At 45.3% G+C, this 23031-nt stretch overlaps 1 protein-coding gene across 3 annotated transcripts; it reads left to right on the forward strand.

The window, feature by feature from the left end:
- The first annotated feature begins 425 nt into the window (after positions 1-425).
- On the forward strand, positions 426-22906 carry BET1 (Bet1 golgi vesicular membrane trafficking protein). Of its 3 annotated transcripts, XM_073629589.1 has the most exons (4): positions 426-645; positions 17305-17361; positions 19539-19690; positions 22383-22906. In XM_073629589.1, exons 1-4 carry the CDS (start codon positions 523-525, stop codon positions 22411-22413), a joined length of 363 nt encoding a protein of 120 aa, XP_073485690.1. In that variant the 5' UTR covers positions 426-522; the 3' UTR covers positions 22414-22906. The 3 variants fall into 3 exon arrangements, with proteins under 3 accessions (XP_073485690.1, XP_073485692.1, XP_073485691.1); XM_073629591.1 differs by lacking the exon at positions 19539-19690 and having other exon boundaries at positions 427-645; XM_073629590.1 differs by lacking the exon at positions 22383-22906 and having other exon boundaries at positions 428-645; positions 19539-19740.
- Positions 22907-23031: the final 125 nt, after the last annotated feature.

Raw genomic sequence — 23031 nt, forward strand, 5'->3', positions numbered from 1 at the left:
CTCCCCTCATACATTGTATACAGATCAGTGAGGCGATTGGGAGGATGCTGTGCTCCCCTCCATACATTGTATACAGATCAGTGAGGCGATTGGGAGGACGCTGTGCTCTTCCCTCATACATTGTTAACAGATCAGTGAGGCGATTGGGAGGACGCTGTGCTCTTCCCTCATACATTGTATACAGATCAGTGAGGCGATTGGGAGGACGCTGTGCTCTTCCCTCATACATTGTTAACAGATCAGTGAGGCGATTGGGAGGACGCTGTGCTCTTCCCTCATACATTGTTAACAGATCAGTGAGGCGATTGGGAGGATACTGTGCTCTCCCCTCCATACATTGTATACAGATCAGTGAGTTGATTGGGAGGATGCTGTGTTCTCCCCTCATACATTGTATACAGATCAGTGAGGTGAGTGGGAGGAGAACGCGCAGTGCACAGTCTGGTCCCCTCCCGCTCTCCGTACTCCGCCCCCCTCCTCAGGACACGTAGTCAGTGTGTGTTGGATGTCTGAGCGGCCAGCATGGACCGGGACGGGATGAAGCACAGGGACGGCCGCCCGGAGATGAGCGGCTACAACGTCTATGAACAAGAGAACGATAGGCTGACCGAGAGCCTCCGCCTCAAAGCGAACGCCCTGAAGTCAGTAAGTGTGACTCCCCCGGGCCGCCGTACACCAGAGGGGGGCTCTGGACTCCATCTCCCAGCATGCACCGCGCACTGCTACAGGCCGGGAGAGGATGCGGAGCATGCTGGGAAATGGAGTCCTCCCATAGAGATAGTGATTGTGTTGTGTTCCAGCTGTGTGCAGCTACAGATCCTGTGATCCATAGACTGTCCCTTCTCATAGACTGTCCCTTCTCATAGACTCTCCCTTCCAATAAACTAGTCTAACTAAAGACAATAGTTTTTTTTTTCTAATTTATATAAGGATAAGGGAGGGTTATAACTTCTGCCAGATTTATTTTGCTATTGCTGAGATTTCCCTTCACTTCCTGTCCCAAAGATAGAACAGGAAGTGAGAGGAAGCCTAAATGTCACCACAACCAGTGTCCCCATTGGGTGATTTCCCCTCTACTCTTCTGCTGACAACCGAACATTTGGGGTTCTCCCATTTACGTACCTCATAGAGCCTGACTGGAATACTCTCCAGGACGTTGCTAAGTGAGGCCTAGTCATCACCGATCACCCCCACCATCCCAGGAGGGAGTTCTCCAACTCCGAGCTCAGAGATACTTCATCAGGGGAAAGAAGGAGCATGTGAGGGGTCTGAATCAGAGGAAGAGCTCACTGCTGTGATGGTGGAGGTGATTAGTGATGACTAGGCCTCACTTTGGAATACTCCCCAGGATGTTGCTAAGTGAGGCCTAGTCATCACCGATCACCCCCACCATCACAGGAGGGAGCTCTTCTTCTGACCCCCTCACATACTCTTTCTCCCCCCCGATACGGGAGCTCTGAGCTCAGGGATTGTGAGCTCACTCCTGTGATGGAGGAGGTGAACAATAACAGCTGGGTGTGTCTTAGCAACATCCTAGCAACAAGGCAGGGCAGGGAGATGCAATCTCTGGGAGTGGTATAGGTCATTTACGTAGCTCCTGAACCCTGACTGGAATACAACTAAGACGTTGCTAAGAGACACCTAGCCACTACTGCTGACCCCCACCATGACAGGAGGGAGCTCTCCAACTCTGAGCTCAGAGATACTCCATCAGGGTAAAGAAGGAGCATGTGAGGGGGTCTGAGTCAGAGGAAGAGCTCACTCCTGTGATGGCGGAGGTGATCAGTAACAGCTGGGTGAGTCTTAGCAACGTCCTAGCAACAAGGCAGAACAGGGAGATGCAATAACTAGGAGTTGTAGAGGTGTAGGCCATTTACGTACCTCCTGAAGCCTGACTAAAGACGTTGCTAAGAAAGGCCTAGCCACTACTGCTCACCTCCACTAAGGATGAGCTCCGGTGTGTTCGCATGCTGCACATGCCGAGCCCGCCAGGAAGTCGGCACTGCACAGCGCTAATCACAAGCAGTGAGAAATTTCCCGATGTGCGGCTGCAGAGATCGGGAAATGTCTGTGATCAGCGCAGTGCCGACTTCCTGGCGGGCTCGGCATATGCAGCATGCGAACACGCCGGAGCTCATTCTTAACCTCCACCATCACGGGAGGGAGCTCTCAAATTCTGAGATCAGAGATACTCCATCAGGGGCAAGAAGGAGCATGTGAGGGAGTCTGAGTCAGAGGAAGAGCTCCCTCCATTGATGGTGGAGGTGATCAGTAACAGCTGGGTGAGTCTTGGCAACGTCCTAGCAACAAGGCAGAACAGGGAGATGCAGTAAATGGGAGTTGTATAGGTGTAGGCCATTTACGTACCACTTGAAGCCTGACTAAAGACGTTGCTAAGTGAGGCCTAGCCACTACCGCTCACCTCCACCATCACAGGAGGGAGCTCTCAAATTCTGAGCTCAGAGCTGCTTCATCAGGGGAAAGAAGGAGTATGTGAGCGGGTCTGATTCAGAGGAAGAGCTCCCTCCTGTGATGGTGGAGGTGAGCAGTAGTGGCTAGGCGTCTCTTAGCAATGTCTTAGGAGTATTCCAGTCGAGCTTAAGGAGGTACGTGAATGGCCTACACCTATATAACTCCCAGAGATTGCATCTAACCTGTCCTGCCTTGTTGCTAGGACGTTGCTAAGACACACCCAGCTGTTATTGCTCACCTCCTCCATTACGAGTGGGCTCACAATCACTAAGCTCAGAACTGTTGTATCAAGATTAAGGAGTATGTGAGGGGGTCTGAGTCAGAGAAGGAGCTCACTCCTGTGATTGTGGAGGTGATCAGCGACGACTGGGCCTCACTTTGCAATGTCTTTGGAGTATTCCAGTCAGGCTTCATGAGGTATGTAACTGGGAGAATACCAAAGGTTGGGTTGTGAGAGGGGCGATTCAGAGAAAGAGCTCATGCTGGAGGTGAACGGTAACAGCTGGGTATGGCCTAGTGACGTCCTAACAACAAGGCAGGATGGGAAGATGCAGTCTCGGGGAGTTTTTCACTCAGGCCTCATGAGGTACATAAATGATGCACACCTATAACAAGGGCATAATTCAACTCTGGTCAGAGCTGCACAGCTTGTATTTATCTACAGACACCCCCCCTTACCTGCATGGGCAGTTTTTTGGTAAAGGTGAACTATCCCTTTAAAGTGGAAGTAAAGGCAAAACTTTTTTATACAGCGGGTCAAATTAAGTATTGAACACATCACCATTTGTCTCAGTAAATCTATTTCTAATAGAGGGTTATTCATGAAATTCTGACCACGTCGGTAACAACTCATGCGATCCATACATACAAAGAAATCAAAACAAATACGTTCAGAAATGAAGTTCTGTGTAATAAAATGGAAGGACACAGGGAAAAAGGATTGAATGCGCCAACTGAAATGTATTTAATACTTGGTACAAAATCCTTTGTAGGTAATGACGGCTTCAAGACGCCTCCTGTATGGAGGAACTAGTCCATGCGTTGCTCTGGTGTGATTTTGGCCCATTCTTCCACACAAACACTCTTCAAATCTTGAAGGTTCCATAGACCTCTTCTATGAACTCTGATCTTAAAGCGGAGTTCCACCCTGAAATTTTTTTTTTCAGAATCAGACTCCTCTAAACCTATAAAAAAAACATTTGGAGGAAAATTTTTTTTTTATACTTACCAGAATCGCCCTGTTGCTATGTAGTCCTCCTAATCTGCCACTTCCTGGTCTGCGGAGCTCCTCGTCACTTCCTCCCTCACCTGGGCTCCGGGAAATGATGTGTCATCATTTCCCAGGAGTCTGTGGGCAGTACTGTGATCAAAAATCGCGCTATTTCCTGACAGGAAATGACGCGATTTAAGGCGTTTCACAGCGCCGAGATGTATTTATCTATGCTGCCATAACAATGGGGAGGGACTTTCCTTTGTTGCCGCCCGATATGGCAACTTTAGAAACAATTGGCGCTATGGCCACCGGTGAAACGCGCATGCGTGAGATCGAGAGGTGTATGCTGGTTACCCAGCATGCACCTCTCCAACACTTATCCAGGAAGAGATATCGATTGGGCTTCACATGCCCACAATCACGATGGCAACGGCCACAACAGGAGGAAGAAAATTGTAAGTATTAAATTTATATTTTAGAAAGATCCACAATTAACCACTTCAGCCCCGGACCATTTGGCTGGCCAAAGACCAGAGCGTTTTTTGCGATTCGGCACTACGTCGCTGTAACTGACATTTGCGCAGTCGTGCAACGTGGCTCCCAAACAAAATTGACGTCCTTTTTTTCCCCACAAATAGAGATTTCTTTTGGTGGTATTTGATCACCTCTGTGCTTTTAATTTTTTGCGCTATAAACAAAAATAGAGCGACAATTTTGAAAAAAATGCATTATTTTTTACTTTTTGCTATAATAATAAAATAAAATATCCCCATATAATATCCCCAAAAATAATATAAAAAAACTATTTTTTTCCTCAGTTTAGGCCGATACGTATTCTTCTACATATTTTTGGTAAAAAAAATCGCAATAAGCGTTTGATTGGTTTGCGCAAAAGTTATAGCTTCTACAAAATAGGGGATAGTTTTATGGCATTTTTATAATAATTTTTTTTTTTTTATTAGTAATGGCGGCGATCTGCGATTTTTATCGTGATTGCGACATTATGGCGGACACATCGGACAATTTTGACACTATTTTGGGACCATTGGCATGTTTACAGCGATCAATGCTATAAAATTGCACTGATTACTGTAAAAATGACACTGGCAGTGAAGGGGTTAACCACTAGCTGGCTAGGAAGGGGTTAAGTGTGTCCTAGGGAGTGATTCTAACTGTTAGGGGGCGTGGCTACAAGTGACACGTCACTGATCACCGCTCCCGATCACAGGGAGCTGTGATCAGGGACAGTGTCACTAGGCAGAACGGGGAGATGCTTGTTTACTTCGGCATCTCCTCATTCTTCCTCTCCGTGACACGATCGTGGGTATCCCCGCGGACATCGAGATCCTACTCACGGAGCTCGCCGCAGGGTCGCGAGCGCTCTGGCGACCACACGGCGGCAAATTCAAAGGGACGTACAGGTACGCCCATTTGCCCAGCCGTGCCATCCTGCCGACGTACATGTACATGTGGCGGTCGGCAAGTGGTTAACCATGTATAATCGTTTTTATAATAAAAAAAATGCATAATGCTCAAATCAATTACAAAATTTGGACAGAACTCCGCTTTAATTCTTTCCGTAGATTTTCTATTGGATTCAAGTCAGGTGATTGGCTGGGCCATACTAGCAGTTTTATTTTCTTTCTTTGAAACCAATTGAGAGTTTCCTTGGCTTTGTATTTGGGATTATTGTGCTGAAATGTCCTCCCTCGTTTCTTCTTCATCATCCTGGTAGATGGCGGCAGATTTTTATCAAGAATGTCTTGGTACATTTTTCCATTCATTCCTTCAATGATATGAAGTTTGCCAGTACCATATGCTGAAAAACAGCCCTGCCCACACCATGATGTTCTCACCGCCAAACCTCACTGTTGGTAGGGGGGGGTATTTTTGGGGTGATGTGCCATTTGACCTCCAAACATGGTGTGTCTTATGGCATCCAAAGAGTTCAATTTTGGTCTCATCTGACCAGACTATATTCTCGCAATATTTCACAGGCTTGTCTAAATGTTGTGCAGCAAACTTGAAACGAGCTTCATCATGCTTTTCCTTCAGCGATGGAGTCTTGCTTGGTGAGCGTAGATACAGGCCATGGCGGGCGAGTGCCCACTTCACTTCCTGTCATGTAGGCTCAACCAGAAGATGATACCTTTCCAGTGTCAGCCAGATGCCCTCATAGTGAGTTGGCGCTGTAACAAGAGTCCCCATTGGAAGCGTCAGGTGACCTGCTTCTGGATTACATGTATTCTGATTCCTATACCCAACCCATAACCACTTGCCGACCTACCTCGGTACATATACTGCGGTAGGCTAGCTTGTACAGGCACCGTAACAGACCTGTATGACGTGGCTTGGTTCTGGGTGCACGCCCCTACCCGCCGGCTCAGCTGTGATTGAACACAGCGGGACTTAGCCAGCAGGGGGCGTGTGCATGTGCACACCTAAGCCCAAAAGTTTGACATGATGTACCAGTATGTTGCCGTGCATGGGGGAGCTGTCCACCAGCAGTAAATGTATTGTTGGTGGTCGGCAAGTGGTTAAAGTAGAACTATGAGCAAAACTTTTTTTTTTTTTTTTTTTTTTTTACCATTTTGGATAGAGTAGGGGGAGTTATACCCTCTGTCAGATTTTTTTGTCATCTGTGTCCTATTGGGAGATTAACTTTCACTTTCTGTCCCATAGCCAAAGCAGGAAGTGAGAGGAAATCTCTGCAAATTAAGGGAATGTCTTCCTAACGGGGGCTTAGACAGCAATAAAAATTGTCAGGGGTTCTAATCCCTCTCCAATCTATCCAAAACTAAAAAAAAAAAAGTTTTGCCTTTAGTTATACTTTAACGTGTAACTCCACTTTTGTTACTACAAAAACATTCCCCTTAACAAACTTTTTGTTATTCTGAAGAAATCCCTGTGTGTTTGTGTGTGTCCATGTGGGAAAGTAAATCTAATGGGAGTGGTTTCATAATTAGCAATCAGCTGCTGCACCTGCAGGGCTCTGAGGAAAGGTGCTGGGCCTGCATCCCTTGAGCAGGTTCACACTGGTGCGATGCAGGAAACGCACAAGATTTGCTGTGTTTCCCTGCATCTCACCGCTTGCAATCTGCTCTGGGTGTCAATTTTAGATTAACGACACCCCCGAAGCAGATCACAAAATGCAGTGCGATTGCCAGAATCACATCACAAGGGTGTAAACACCCATGACATTCAATTCAGGTACGGAGAAAAAAAAAGGGTCCTGCACCATTTTGGTGCAGAAGCGATGTAAGCCATATAAATTGTATGGCTCAAAATCGCACCACACAGACATTGCATGTGATGTGCACAGGAATGTGGTGCGATTCCTGTGTGAATCACATGTGGTGTCTGTAACGGACAAGTGAGAGCCCAGGCTTAGACGTGATTTCCTACTGGGAGTATCTCACCAAAAATGACATTTTTGTTGCAGGGGATGCCTGAAATCTGACTTGTATCATAGTGCAGACTTCTGGGAAGGTCAGCGAGCCAATCAGACAAGCAGAAAATGATGTTTCTGGGGGGGGGGTTCAGTACATATTCTGTGTACAGAATACCTCCAGGTTGCAATATTACATTTTACAGAAAATTATAGCAGCTGCAGGTTGAAAAGGAAAGGTCATTTTTAATAACATTCAATTACAATATGACTTATGTCAAAATTGTATACGCTATATTATTTTTTCTATATTTGCTAATTTTTTTCCCCCGTGAAAGTGGAGTTACCCTTTAACCACTTCAGCCTCTGAAGATTTTCCCCCTTAATGACCAGATCATTTTTTTGCGATATGGCACTGCGTTACTTTAACTGACAATTGCGCAGAAGTGCAACGTTGTACACAAACAAAATTGACATCCTTTTTCCCACAAATAGAGCTTTTTTTTGGTGGTATTTGATCATCTCTGTGGTTTTTATTTTTTGCGTTATAAACAAAAAAAAAACACAATATTTACTTTTTGCTATAAAAAAAATCCCCAATTTAAAAAAAAAAAATGTATTCATCAGTTAAGGCCAAAAATTTGCAATAAGCGTATATTGATTGGTTTGCACAAAAGTTATAGCATCTACAAAATAAGGAATAGATTTATGGCTTTTTAATTTTTTTTACTAGTAATGGCGGTGATCATCGATTTTTAGCGGGACTGCAACATTGCGGCAGACAGATCGGACGCTTTTGGCACTTTTTTGGGACCAGTGACATTTATACAGCGATCAGAGCTATAAAAATGCACTGATTGCTGTATAAGGCTCCATTCACACTAGCGCGTTTTTTGATGCATTTTGCAGAAATGCACGGGAATTTTTTAACATGGGTTCCTATGGAACATGTTCACATCAATGCCTTTTTGTTTCTCTGCATTTTTGGAAAGGGTCGGGGACTTTTTTTCATGCAAAATGCAGCGTTTTGCATGTAATAGAATTCAATGGACAAGCATCAAAAACGCAAGTGCACCGTTTTTGCAGCGTTTTTGATGCGTTTTTGCCGTTTTTTTTTTTTTTTTTTAATTTTTTTAAATTTTTTTTAAATTTTTTTTTTTTAGACTGTAAAAAAAAAACTGTTAAAAAAAAAAAAACGCAAAACGCAAATCGCGGCAAAAACGCCGCATAAACGCCGCAAAAATGCTGCTCAAAAACGTGGCAAGCATGAAAAAAAAACCTCCAAAAACGCCCAAAAGCAACATGCATAGGTGTGAATCGAGCCTTAACCACTTGCCGACCGCCGCACGACTATATACGTCGGCAGAATGGCACGGGCAGGCAAAAGGACGTACAGGTACGTCCTTGCCTGCCCGCGGGTGGGGGGTCCGATCGGACCCCCCCCCCCCCCCCGGTGCCTGCGGCGGTCGGCAAATCTCCCACGGCGATCGGTGGTGAGGGGGAGGCCATCCATTCGTGGCCCCCCCCTCGCGATCGCTCCCAGCCAATGGGATCATTTCCCTGCATCTGTATTGTACACAGAGGCAGAGGAAATGATGTCATCTCTCCTCGGCTCGGCATTTTCCGTTCCGGGCCGAGGAGAGAAGACTGCAATGTGAGTGCACCAACACTACACACACAGTAGAACATGCCAGGCACACAAAACACCCCGATCCCCCCCCCGATCGCCCCCCAATCACCCCCCCCCCTGTCACAAACTGACACCAAGCTGTTTTTTTTTTGTTTTTTTTTCTGATTACTGTATTGGTGTCAGTTTGTGACAGTTACAGTGTCAGGGCAGTGAGTGTTAGGCCCCCTTTAGGTCTAGGATACCCCCCTAACCCCCCCTAATAAAGTTTTAACCCCTTGATCACCCCCTGTCACCAGTGTCGCTAAGCGATCATTTTTCTGATCGCTGTATTAGTGTCGCTGGTGACGCTAGTTAGGGAGGTAAATATTTAGGTTCGCCATCAGCGTTTTATAGCGACAGGGACCCCCATATACTACCGAATAAATGTTTTAACCCCTTGATTGCCCCCTAGTTAACCCTTTCACCACTGATCACCGTATAACCGTTACGGGTGACGCTGGTTAGTTTGTTTATTTTTTATAGTGTCAGGGCACCCGCCGTTTATTACCGAATAAAGATTTAGCCCCCTGATCGCCCGGCGGTGATATGCGTCGCCCCAGGCAGCGTCAGATTAGCGCCAGTACCGCTAACACCCACGCACGCAGCATACGCCTCCCTTAGTGGTATAGAATCTGTACAGATCAATATCTGATCCAATCAGATCTATACTAGCGTCCCCACCAGTTTAGGGTTCCCAAAAACGCAGTGTTAGCGGGATCAGCCCAGATACCTGCTAGCACCTGCATTTTGCCCCTCCGCCCGGCTCGGCCCAGCCCACCCAAGTGCAGTATCGATCGATCACTGTCACTTACAAAACACTAAACGCATAACTGCAGCGTTCGCAGAGTCAGGCCTGATCCCTGCGATCGCTAACAGTTTTTTTGGTAGCGTTTTGGTGAACTGGCAAGCACCAGCCCCAGGCAGCGTCAGGTTAGTGCCAGTAGCGCTAACACCCACGCACGCACCGTACACCTCCCTTAGTGGTATAGTATCTGAACTGATCAATATCTGATCTGATCCGATCAGATCTATACTGGCGTCCCCAGCAGTTTAGGGTTCCCAAAAACGCAGTGTTAGCGGGATCAGCCCAGATACCTGCTAGCACCTGCGTTTTGCCCCTCCGCCCGGCCCAGCCCACCCAAGTGCAGTATCGATCGATCACTGTAACTTACAAAACACTAAACGCATAACTGCAGCGTTCGCAGAGTCAGGCCTGATCCCTGCGATCGCTAACAGTTTTTTTGGTAGCGTTTTGGTGAACTGGCAAGCGCCAGCGGCCTAGTACACCCCGGTTGTAGTCAAACCAGCACTGCAGTAACACTTGGTGACGTGGCGAGTCCCATAAGTGCAGTTCAAGCTGGTGAGGTGGCAAGCACAAGTAGTGTCCCGCTGCCACCAAGAAGACAAACACAGGCCCGTCGTGTCCATAGTGCCCTTCCTGCTGCATTCGCCAATCCTAATTGGGAACCCACCACTTCTGCAGCACCCGTACTTCCCCCATTCACATCCCCAACCAAATGCAGTCGGCTGCACGAGAGGCATTTTTATGTCCTCCCGAGTACCCCTACCCAACGAACCCCCCCAAAAAAGATGTTGTGTCTGCAGCAAGCGCGGATATAGGCGTGACACCCGCTATTATTGTCCCTCCTGTCCTGACAATCCTGGTCTTTGCATTGGTGAATGTTTTGAACGCTACCATTCACTAGCTGAGTATTAGCGTAGGGTACAGCATTGCACAGACTAGGCACACTTTCACAGGGTCTCCCAAGATGCCATCGCATTTTGAGAGACCCGAACCTGGAACCGGTTACAGTTATAAAAGTTACAGTTACAAAAAAAGTGTAAAAAAAAAAAAAAAAAAACACAAAAAAAAAAAACAACAAAAAATATAAAATAAAAATAAAAAATAATAGTTGTCATTTTATTTTTTCTCTCTCTATTCTCTCTCTCTCTCTATTCTTCTGCTCTTTTTTACTGTATTCTATTCTGCAATGTTTTATTGTTATTATGTTTTATCATGTTTGCTTTTCAGGTATGCAATTTTTTATACTTTACCGTTTACTGTGCTTTATTGTTAACCATTTTTTTGTCTTCAGGTACAGCATCCACGACTTTGAGTGGTTATACCAGAATGATGCTTGCAGGTTTAGGTATCATCTTGGTATCATTCTTTTCAGCCAGCGGTTGGCTTTCATGTAAAAGCAATCCTAGCGGCTAATTAGCCTCTAGACTGCTTTTACAAGCAGTGGGAGAGAATGCCCCCCCCCCCCCACCGTCTTCCGTGTTTTTCTCTGGCTCTCCTGTCTCAACAGGGAACCTGAGAATGCAGCCGGTGATTCAGCCAGCTGACCATAGAGCTGATCAGAGACCAGAGTGGCTCCAAACATCTCTATGGCCTAAGAAACCGGAAGCTACGAGCATTTTATGACTTAGATTTCGCCGGATGTAAACAGCGCCATTGGGAAATTGGGGAAGCATTTTATCACACCGATCTTGGTGTGGTCAGATGCTTTGAGGGCAGAGGAGAAATCTAGGGTCTAATAGACCCCAATTTTTTCAAAAAAGAGTACCTGTCACTACCTATTGCTATCATAGGGGATATTTACATTCCCTGAGATAACAATAAAAATGATTAAAAAAAAAAAAAATGAAAGGAACAGTTTTAAAATAAGATAAAAAAGCAAAAAAATAATAAAGAAAAAAAAAAAAAAAAAAAAAAAGCACCCCTGTCCCCCCTGCTCTCGCGCTAAGGCGAACGCAAGCGTCGGTCTGGCGTCAAATGTAAACAGCAATTGCACCATGCATGTGAGGTATCACCGCGACGGTCAGATCGAGGGCAGTAATTTTAGCAGTAGACCTCCTCTGTAAATCTAAAGTGGTAACCTGTAAAGGCTTTTAAAGGCTTTTAAAAATTTATTTATTTTGGTGCCACTGCACGTTTGTGCGCAATTGTAAAGCATGTCATGTTTGGTATCCATGTACTCGGCCTAAGATCATCTTTTTTATTTCATCAAACATTTGGGCAATATAGTGTGTTTTAGTGCATTAAAATGTAAAAAAGTGTGTTTTTTCCCCAAAAAATGCGTTTGAAAAATCGCTGCGCAAATACTGTGTGAAAAAAAAAAATTAAACACCCACCATTTTAATCTGTAGGGCATTTGCTTTAAAAATATATATAATGTTTGGGGGTTCAAAGTAATTTTCTTGCAAAAAAAAATTATTTTTTCATGTAATCAAAAAGTGTCAGAAAGGGCTTTGTCTTCAAGTGGTTAGAAGAGTGTGTGATGTGTGACATAAGCTTCTAAATGTTGTGCATAAAATGCCAGGACAGTTCAAAACCCCCCCAAATGACCCCATTTTGGAAAGTAGACACCCCAAGCTATTTGCTGAGAGGCATGTCGAGTCCATGGAATATTTTATATTGTGACACAAGTTGCGGGAAAGAGACAAATTTTTTTTTTTTTTTTTTGCACAAAGTTGTCACTAAATGATATATTGCTCAAACATGCCATGGGAATATGTGAAATTACACCCCAAAATACATTCTGTTGCTTCTCCTGAGTACGGGGATACCACATGTGTGAGACTTTTTGGGAGCCTAGCCGCGTATGGGACCCCGAAAACCAAGCACCGCCTTCAGGCTTTCTAAGGGCGTAAATTTTTGATTTCATTCTTCACTGCCTATCACAGTCTCGGAGGCCATGGAATGCCCAGGTGGCACAAAACCCCCCCAAATGACCCCATTTTGGAAAGTAGACACCCCAAGCTATTTGATGAGAGGTATAGTGAGTATTTTGCAGACCTCACTTTTTGTCACAAAGTTTTGAAAATTAAAAAAAGAAAAAAAAAATTTTTTTTTTGTCTTTCTTCATTTTCAAAAACAAATGAGAGCTGCAAAATACTCACCATGCCTCTCAGCAAATAGCTTGGGGTGTCTACTTTCCAAAATGGGGTCATTTGGGGGGGGTTTGTGCCACCTGGGCATTCCATGACCTCCGAAACTGTGATAGGCAGTGAAGAGTGAAATCAAAAATGTACACCCTTAGAAATCCTGAAGGCGGTGATTGGTTTTCGGGGTCCCGTACGTGGCTAGGCTCCTAAAAAGTCCCACACATGTGGTATCCCCGTACTCAAGAGAAGCAGCAGAATGTATTTTGGGGTGCAATTCCACATATGCCCATGACCTGTGTGAGCAATATATCATTTAGTGACAACTTTGTGCAAAAAAAAAAAAAAATAAAAAATAAATTGTCACTTTCCCGCAACTTGTGTCAAAATATAAAATATTCCATGGACTCAACATGCCTCTCAGCAAATAGCTTGGGGTGTCTACTTTCCAAAATGGGGTCATTTGGGGGGGGTTTGTGCCATCTGGGCATTTTATGGCCTTCAAAACTGTGATAGGTAGTGAGGAGTAAAATCAAAAATGTACGCCCTTAGAAATCCTGAAGGCACTGATTGGTTTTCGGGGCCCCGTATGCGGCTAGGCTCCCAAAAAGTCCCACACATGTGGTATCCCCATACTCAGGAGAAGAAGCTGAATGTATTTTGGGGTGCAATTCCACATATGCCCATGGCCTGTGTGAGCAATATATCATTTAGTGACAACTTTTTGTAATTTTTTTTTTTTTTTTTTTGTCATTATTCAATCACTTGGGACAAAAAAAATGAATATTCAATGGGCTCAACATGCCTCTCAGCAATTTCCTTGGGGTGTCTACTTTCCAAAATGGGGTCATTTGTGGGGGTTTTGTACTGCCCTGACATTTTAGCACCTCAAGAAACGACATAGGCAGTCATAAACTAAAAGCTGTGTAAATTCCAGAAAATGTACCCTAGTTTGTAGGCGCTATAACTTTTGCGCAAACCAATAAATATACACTTATTGACATTTTTTTTACCAAAGACATGTGGCCAAATACATTTTGGCCTAAATGTATGACTAAAATTGAGTTTATTGGATTTTTTTTAGAACAAAAAGTAGAAAATATCATTTTTTTTCAAAATTTTCGGTCTTTTTCCGTGTATAGCGCAAAAAATAAAAACGGCAGAGGTGATCAAATACCATCAAAAGAAAGCTCTATTTGTGGGAAGAAAAGGACGCAAATTTCGTTTGGTTACAGCATTGCATGACCGCGCAATTAGCAGTTAAAGCGTCGCAGTGCCAAATTGTAAAAAGTGCTCTGGTCAGGAAGGGGGTAAATCCTTCCGGGGCTGAAGTGGTTAATGTCACTGGCAGGGAAGGGCTTTCTAACTGTGGGGGGAGGGAACTGACTGGGAGTACAGAGAGATCGCTGTTCCTGATCACTAGGAACAGCAGATCTCTCTCTCCTCCCCTGTCAGAACGGGGATCTGTTTGTTTACATTGACAGATCCCTGTTCTGGCTCTCTGTGGAGCGATCGCGGCCACCGGCCACGCGCATCAGATTCCCTGTCATGCAGCGGATGTGTGCCTGCTATCGCTGGTAAAGGGACCGAAGTACAGCTATGGCGATTTGCGGGAACAAGCTGACCTGCCGCAGTATAATGACGGCAGCTGCTCGGCAAGCGGTTTACTGTGGCATTTTATACAATCCGCTTCCGATCCCCCATTTTTTACAACCCTTTCAATGATTAGACATTCTTTTGGATCTTATATGATCTGTCACACATATAGATTACTGTGTAGATGTAATGAAATAGATTGTACAGTGAAATGGCATCACCTGCAGCCAGTAAGAGCCAAGATTAGCACTGTTCAGGGGGTCAGTGCTCAGGGTCGGGTTATTACCAGGAATGGATTGAAGTGACCCGGCCATACGTGTTTAGTGTGTCTGAATCACCCACAACAAGCGGTGTATTCTCATTGTGTTGCTAAGCCTGCGATTGTATGCAGCATATATGTCACTTGCACAGTGTTGGTCATAGTCCTCAGCAATGTTTGTGAACTTCAGTCTCTGAATCAACATTGACAAATCACCTTTACTTTTCCTACACAGATCAGCTGAGATCAGTTTAAAGAGCGAGTATATCCAGGACTGGATAGGAGTGCGTGTCAAAGTCCTATGGCTCGTACTCACGATCGGACTTTCCTCCAACAAAACCGTGGAGTTTTGTCCATAGGGTGTTGGCTCAAACTTGTCTTGCATACACACGTCACACAAATGTTGGCCAACAATTACAAACGTAGTGACGTACTATGTGGTTTTTCACCTCTTTAGCGCCACCCTTTGGGCTCCTTCTGCTAATTTCGTGTTAGTAGAAGTTTGATGAGTGTTGATTTGCGCTTTTCATTTTGCGCTTTTCGGTACGTTTCTGAACGGCCGTTCGTCAACCAGACATGTTGCAGAATCGGAGGAGATAACGTGTTATTTATTATTGGCCTTGGAGTTATTGCTTTGACATTATTTTTTGGTTGAATAATAATGATTTGATTTGTTATATTTTCTATATTTTTGGATGCATAGAATGCACTTTTTGGTTAAGTTCTATTGGCAGATAACATGTCTAATTTATTTGTTTTCTTTTTTTAATGCACAATAAAAAAATTGTGTAGAATAATACTTGGCTATGTGTTTTACTTCAAATGACAGTTTGGGAGTCGGCAGTTACATTTAATAAAATACAATGTAAAATTGACACCAACATGTTCTTAAAAAATAGAGGATAATTGGTGTTGTGGTAACTTGCCCAAATAATAAAAAAAAACCCATAATAATAATAATCTTAATATCACTAGAAAAAAAAAGTCTTTGAAAATTTGTTTGCAATAACTCCATCAGTATCACCAGCAAAGCAGCTTCATTATTATCCCATTAAAGAAGAAGAGAATTGTGCGCTGCATTTGGAGATCTCATAATCTGCTGTGTCACGAATGTTAATTCTCCATTACGAACGCTAGTTTACAAGACCGACCGCTTCCGGCTCGTCCTTGCTTCCAAGCATGCGTGTGTGTACACACACTCGGAAAATCTGACAACAGACATTTGTCCGCGGAAAATGTGAAAACATGCTAGCCAACATTTGTTGGCGGAAATTCCGACAACAATTGCTCGATGGAGCATACACACGGTCGGGTTTACTGACAACAGCCTGACATCGAACATTTCCCATCTGAAAGTCCGATCGTGTGTACGGGGCTTTAGTTTTACTCAGTAATACACATGACATGAAGAATTCCAGGTATCCCCCCCCCCCCGGAAGTCGGAAATTGTCACTACTCCAGTGATCTCCACTTCTGGGTCCTGTGCTGAGCAGCTGCTCTGTTGCATTGTGAACATACAGTAGATCATCTGCTTGGCACGGGAATTAGATAAGGTGGAGATGCAGGATGGTGATGTCACATTCTTCACTTTATCCAATCAGAGAATGCTTTGTAAATGCAAAGTATTCTGTAAATGGAACCTGTGCCAAGCTGCCGGCCTCCTCCTGTGTATGCACAATGCAGCAGGGCAGCTGCTCAGCTGGCGTAGGATCTGAAAGGAAACAGAGATCACTGGAGTAGCGTGTATATATGTAACATGTAGCACAATCGACTTTTTTTTACCTGGTACCCCTTACAGTGTTTTTACATTTGTATGTGCGGGTGGGCTCAGTTTAAGACTCGGGAGTCTCAAACTGTTGTGAAACTACAAATCCCATCATGCCTCTGCCTGTGGGAGTCATGCTTGTAACTGTCAGCCTTGCAATTCCTCATGGGACTTGTAGTTTTGCAACAGCTGGAGGGCCACCAGTTTGAGACCCCTGGTTTAAGTCTCAAACATGCTACAAGTACAGATATGGTTTGTTAATTTACCAGAAGTGTAGCGTGCTTCTAGGGAACAAGTGCAATAGGATCCAAAGGGCTGCACACTGGAAAAACTGCCTCCACTTTATTCATAATCTTCAGAAACACCGTATACAGCAAACAGAGATACTATGGGAGCAAGGAAACAGTCAACGTGTTTCACTCTCTGCTAGAGCTTATTCATTAGTCAGGAATATGCTCCAACAAAGCGAAACACGTTGACTGTTTCCTTGCTCCCATAGTATTTCTGTTTGCTGTATACGGTGTTTCTGAAGATTATGAATAAAGTGGATGCAGTTTTTCCAGTGTGCAGCCCTTTGGATCCTATTTCACTTGTTCCATATGGCTGGATGATGAGTGGTTCTTGCACCTGGAATACACAGGATGTGAAAAGGCTTGTGTGACGCACCCACGTGGAGCAGAAGCATACACATTTAATCTTTAGTGTACTTCTAACTTCCTCTTTGACATGACAACTCAGCTCTGAATACCTAAGCAAAAGCAAGTGGTGTCAGCCCTGCCTATTTCTTTTCTGATGGATTAAAAAAAAAACAGACACCTCCTTGTCTCCTCCCCCTCCATCTCCATATCCCCTTCTTGTGTCCAGACTGAGAGTACAAGGAATTATCAGATCACAGGTTTTCTGGCAACATTATTATTTTTGCACCTATAAAATAGATATAACAAACTACTCTTAATGATGGTTTTAGCAGATCAAAATGGAGCAAACAAGAAAAGTTCATTGTTTGTTTGAGGTTACATAATGTAACATTTTGTTTTCTTCTCTTCTTCTTTAGCTTTCCATTGATATTGGTGCAGAAGTGAAATTCCACAATAAATTACTTGGAGAGATGGTGAGTATTTTGTACCAGATCTGTATCTGTTGGATGTTGAAAGTTTGGATCTGATTGGTGTCTATAGGGAATGAAGTCCTTTTTTAGTAGGTATACAGTAACACATCAGGAGTTCTTGGAAAGAAGTTACATAGTTAGTCTGGTTGAAAAAAAGACACATCTAGTTCAACCAACAGAAGGGCAAATATATATATATATATATATATTATATATTATATATGTATATATACAATCCTGGGCTGTGTGGTTGGTGGACAGGCCAGGGGATGGGATCTTCATGGTGTTTGTTCCCAGCCCCCCTTCACACCACAACCCCCCTTTATATCAGTGTCCTCAGTTCACCTTCACATCACAGCCCCCACACCCCCAAAGTGCAGTCCCCTTTACATTAATGTAACTGGGACTGTAATGGAAAGGGGTCACTGTGCTGTTAAGTGGACTGCACTATAAAGGGGGATTGTAATAATTATAGTGCCTCTCTGCAGTACAGTCCCCTTTATGTTAAAGTGCCCCTAGCAATCACAGCCTCCTCCATCACAGTGCCCCTGCAGTCCTCCTCCCCTCGCCCCTTTCCTCTCTCCATATTCTTATCTCTGCCTCCCCTGCACAGGACTCTTGCCTTTGACAGGGCAGAGGCTGTGCTCAGTCCGTGTGTCCTCTCCTGGGTCCCCCGCCCGCCAGACAATGTCATCCTATCAGCAGGGCAGGGGGTGGGGAGAGCTCTCAACTCTGATCTGCAGGTCCTCCCTCCCCTGCCCTGTTGATAGGATGACATTAACGTTAGGCAGGTGGAAGAGCTGGGAGAAGACACATGGGCATAGCGCACAGCAGGTGGTGAGTGGCAACCACGTTCTGTGATAGGGCCGTGCAGACCGCAGTCGCCACTCTCCTCCTGCTGTGCGGCCATGTCATCTACAGGCCGGTCCACGGCCCTGGGGTTGGGGACCCCTGATCTAAGCCTTTCAGAAGCCTCCTATGGACTTGTGCAGGGAACTGACTGATCTTCCGTGAGCATGCTTTAGATCGGGGTCAACAACCTTTTTCCACTTAAGGGCCAGATGCAATGTATGTGAATGCATGGAGGGCCGCATTCACCTGCCAATGCATGAAGATAATAATAATCCTAACCTAGTAATAACAGTACAGGTTTACCTCACTTTAAGGTGCTTCACTAATACAAAGCCAAGCCAGTTCACCCTGAGGGAGCATATGGCTGGGGATTTGGATTTTATTGCGCTCGCCCCCATTCTGGCACCCAAGGGTGGCTGACTATGCCACCCTTGGGTGCCAGCATGGTCTGGAGATGGGGACCCTGTCCCTAGGGGTGAAGAGGTCCCTGTCCCTAGGGGTGATGGGGTCCCTAATAGGGTCCCCCCCCCCATTGCAGTGTCCTTTGTCCCCCTTTACATCACTCCCATAGTGCTCATCCCCCCCCCCCCCCCCATCAAGTTTCCTGTGCACCCAAAGCAGTGTCCTCTGTCTCCTGCACCCCCCTTCCCCACCTGTAGTGTTCTCTGCCCCCATAGTGTCCTCTGTCTCCTGCACCCCCCCTCCCCACCTGTAGTGTTCTCTGCCCCCATAGTGTCCTCTGTCCCCTGCACCCCCCCTCCCCACCTGTAGTGTGCTCTGCCCCCATAGTGTCCTCTGTCCCCTGCACCCCACTGTAGTGCCCTCTGACCCATAGTGTCCCCTGCACCTCACCCCACGGACACACAAGCACACACTGTGTAGGTAGAACTCAGCAGAGAGCAGCTGGTATCACAGGGCTGGTTAGGGGCAGGAACTGCTGAAGTTATTGTAAAAGCTTAACAAGCTGGTGATTGGTTGCCGGGTGATCCTAGCAACCAATCACCTGTTGTTTAATGTAAAAAGTTAACTTCAGCAGTTCCCGCCCCATCCAGCCCTGTAATATCAGCTGCTCGCCGCTGTCCAATGAAGAGTATACAGCGGCGAACGTGTCCGCAGGCCGGGTGCCCGTGAATTAATCACGAGCACTGACAGGCCAGACAGTTAGCGGTGGTGGGCCGGGTGCAGCCAGTGGGATGCCGACCCCTGCTTTAGATGCATACCAGCCCATGGGGATGTTCCCCAGGGCACTGCAGCATCTGTGATTTTGGGATTCTGTGTGAACCAAACTGTAGCAGGCTGACTGATTCCTATTTCATTTTCAATTCCAGGATTCAGACTTTGACTCCACAGGCGGTATCCTGGGCTCCACAATGGGCCGACTGAAAGCCCTCTCCAGAGGCAGTCAGACCAAACTTCTCTGCTACATGATGCTTTTTGCTCTCTTTGTCTTCTTTGTCATTTATTGGTTTGTGAAGCTTAGGTGATGATTTTGTATATATTTTTTAATTAAATATTGTGCCACTGTTGTAAGTCTTCTCTTTTTCATAGCCTATATAATTTAAAGTGATATTAGAGGTTGGATTTTTGTTTTGTACTAAAATAATAAATATGTTATACTTACCTGCTCTGTGCGATAGTTTTGCACAGAGCAGCCCCAATCCTCCTGTTCTGGGGTCTACTGCTCCTGGCTCATCCCTTTCTCTGAGTGCCCCCATAGCAAGCTGCATAGGAGCACTTGTGCGTGCTCGCTCCTGATCCCTACTCTGTGAGTCCATAGGGCTCAGGTATGTATGGGGGGGGGGCGCGAGCAAGCTGCATGCAGAAGGGTTTTTAACTGCTTCCCTACTGGCCACAGTATATATACACTGGGAAGCGATTGTACCGGGATCATAATTGTGGCTACAACGGTGACATTTTTATGGCCAGTGCTTCTCTTTAACGAAAAAGTACTCCGAGCAGCTGGGCTGTCGATGGAGTACGTATACAGGTGGTGGAAAGGGGTCCCACCCCCCTCCTGCCCCCACGAGCAATCAGGAAGCCCAGTAACGATGTACCTGGCGGCATCCAGCTCCGCCTCACAGTGAAAGGAACTGAAGCTGTTCATCCCACTGTGTGAGCAAGTGTGTCTGCTCTTCCCTCACCCCTCCACCAGCTGGCACCCGCCATGTCTGTCCCTGGCCCGCAGATGGGCAAGCAGAACCAGGTGAGGGGGGGGGACAGGACACCGGTACTGGTGTATGAAAGCAATCTGGCGGCAGTGCAGCCACCCGACTGCTTCCACTTGACAGGCAAGAGTCTGCTTGCCAGATTTACACACAATCCTGGTGGCTGCAGACACTGATTAGTATTTGAGCCCCCCCCCATGCTGCCAGTCAAAGTGCTCAAGGAAACTCGCCATGGTAAAACAAATGGGAGCTACCATTGCACATGTGTTTTTGCTGTCATCATCATCCTTGCATAATTACGTAATATAAATTGACTAAAATAAAATCGGCCGGGTACTTGTAATTGGTCATTAGTCACAAGGTAAATTTGGGGCTTGATCGTTCAAAAACTGTGCCAGTTTCCTTATTTCTGTATTGAGATTTTCTCTTTTTAAAAATGAGGTTTCCACTTCTTCAAGGGTATTTCTTTTTACGCTTTTACCTGTGCTTAATTTTTTTCCTGCATGACATGACATTTTCCTGCATGAACGCATCCTGTCTGAGTTATCAAACTGCTGCTTTACAGTAGAAATATGTCATTCAAATCAATACTGTTGAGCCATAAGTGACCTTTATAGTTTTAGAATATCCTGTGCTGTCAGATGGAGTTAAATTCGTCAAGACTGCAGATAGCAATAAGAGATGGGCCCCTGGTTTGTAATTCATCCCCTTACAGCAACCATCAATAAATGGAGGACTGTGGTCTGGACACAGACCGAGCAATACTTCTGTCCGCCCCCTCATCCAGCCAATCTTAAGTGCCAGATCTCCGTTGCTCAGCAGCCATTGGTTGCTGGGACTGCAGGCGTCCTAGCAACCAATGAGGTCACATGTATGCCCCGCCCCCTTCAGCAAGGTTCTCAGTGTAGCTTGCTGCCTCTCCCAGCTCTCGCTCCCTGCCTGCCCACAAGGTATGCTGTTTACTGACATGCTGGATACATGCTGTTGTGCTGTTTACAGGGGCACGCTGAAGGGCACATATTATGTCAAGGGGCACCCTGATGGGAACATACTATAGAAAGGGGTACCCTGATGGTCAAAAATTATGGAAAGGGGCACTCTGATGAGCACATATTGTAGAAAGGGGAACTCTGATGGGCACATGTTGTGGAAAGGGGCACTCTGATGGGCACATATTGTGGAAGGGGGCACTTTGATGGGCACATATTATGTCAAGGGGCACTCTGATGAGCACATATTGTGGAAAGGGGCACTCTGATGGGCACATAATATAAAGAGGCACTCTTGGCACATGCTATGGAAAAGGGCACTCTGATGAGCACATACTATGGAAAGGGACACTCTGATGGGCATATGATATAAAGAGGCACTCTGATGGGCACATAATATAAAGGGGCACTCTGAGGAGCACATATTGTGGAAAGGGGCACTCTGATGGGCACATATTATGAAAAGGGGCACTCTGATGGGCACATATTGTGGAAAAGGGGCATGCTGATGGGCACATATTGTGGAAAGGGGCACTCTGATGGGCACATATTGTGGAAAAGGGGCATGCTGATGGGCACATATTGTGGAAAGGGACACTCTGATGAGCACATATTGTGGAAAGGGGCACTCTGATGGGCACATGCTGTGGAAAGGGGCACTCTTATGGGCATATAATGTGGAAAGGGGCACTCTGCTGGGCACATACTATGGAAAGGGGCACTTTGATGGGCATATAATGTGGAAAGGGGCACTTTGGGCACATACTATGGAAACGGGCACTCTGATGGGCACATTTTATGGAAAGAGGCACTCTGCTGGGCAACTATTGTGGAAAGGGACACACTGATGAGTACATATTGTGTAAAAGGGCACTCTGATGGGCACCTATTGTGGAAAGGGACACTCTGATGGGCACATACGATGGAAAGGGACACTCTGATGCGGAAGTATGATAAAACTTGACAATAAATATTGTTGAAATGCTATGGAAATTGTACATTTCTCATCTTTTGATAGGAATACAGTGACTACAATCTTCATACAGTGACTACAAACAGTCATAGCACAAACTTGAAATTCAGACCTCACCCGGAAGAACATTTGAAACCTCCGAGAATTTGAATTCAATACCGCTGCCTTAACAAGATTCAGTTTATTTATTACCGATTTGGTAAATTTGGAAAGGTTGCTTTGTATGTAAATGAGATACCAGCTGGAAGTCAACAGAGCTTTAATGGCTGTTTGATGGAGAATTCTGTAGGACTGGTACAGTTATCAGAGCTGAACGGAAAAGGTCGTTAAGTCTTCCTTACCATTAACCTAAAGGGACTGGATGATGATGGAAGTGGCACTTCTGAGCGAGAGTTAATGATTCGGGGAAAATATTGAGGAGCCATCTGTTAATCATTTTCTAATTATAGGAGGATATGAAGGATCAGAAGTGTTGTGATGAAGAAGCTCCATCTCCGGACTATTTAAGATGTGACTTGTTTTGTCTCCCGGAAAATATATTTAAATGGCAAGATAACAAGTGTTAAGGCTTATTTGTTGTGAAACCTTGCAGACATCAAACTTGTACGGTGGTAAGCTGGCCATACATTATACAATTTTCTTATTCAATTTCCTTTAGATTTACCTTTAACTATGTAGTGCAAGGGCCTGCCTG

This window comes from Aquarana catesbeiana, linkage group LG05 (assembly GCF_042186555.1).
Source record: "Aquarana catesbeiana isolate 2022-GZ linkage group LG05, ASM4218655v1, whole genome shotgun sequence".
In the NCBI taxonomy this organism is placed as follows: Eukaryota; Metazoa; Chordata; class Amphibia; order Anura; family Ranidae; genus Aquarana; species Aquarana catesbeiana.

Excerpts from the sequence above, each read along its gene's own strand:
- BET1 (XM_073629589.1), top strand. The coding sequence starts at position 523 with ATGGACCGGGACGGGATGAAGCACAGGGACGGCCGCCCGGAGATGAGC. Across the intron at positions 17,362-19,538 it reads ATAAATTACTTGGAGAGATG|GATTCAGACTTTGACTCCAC; the intron begins GTGAGTATTTTG and ends TTTCAATTCCAG. Across the intron at positions 19,691-22,382 it reads TATTGGTTTGTGAAGCTTAG|GAATACAGTGACTACAATCT; the intron begins GTGATGATTTTG and ends ATCTTTTGATAG.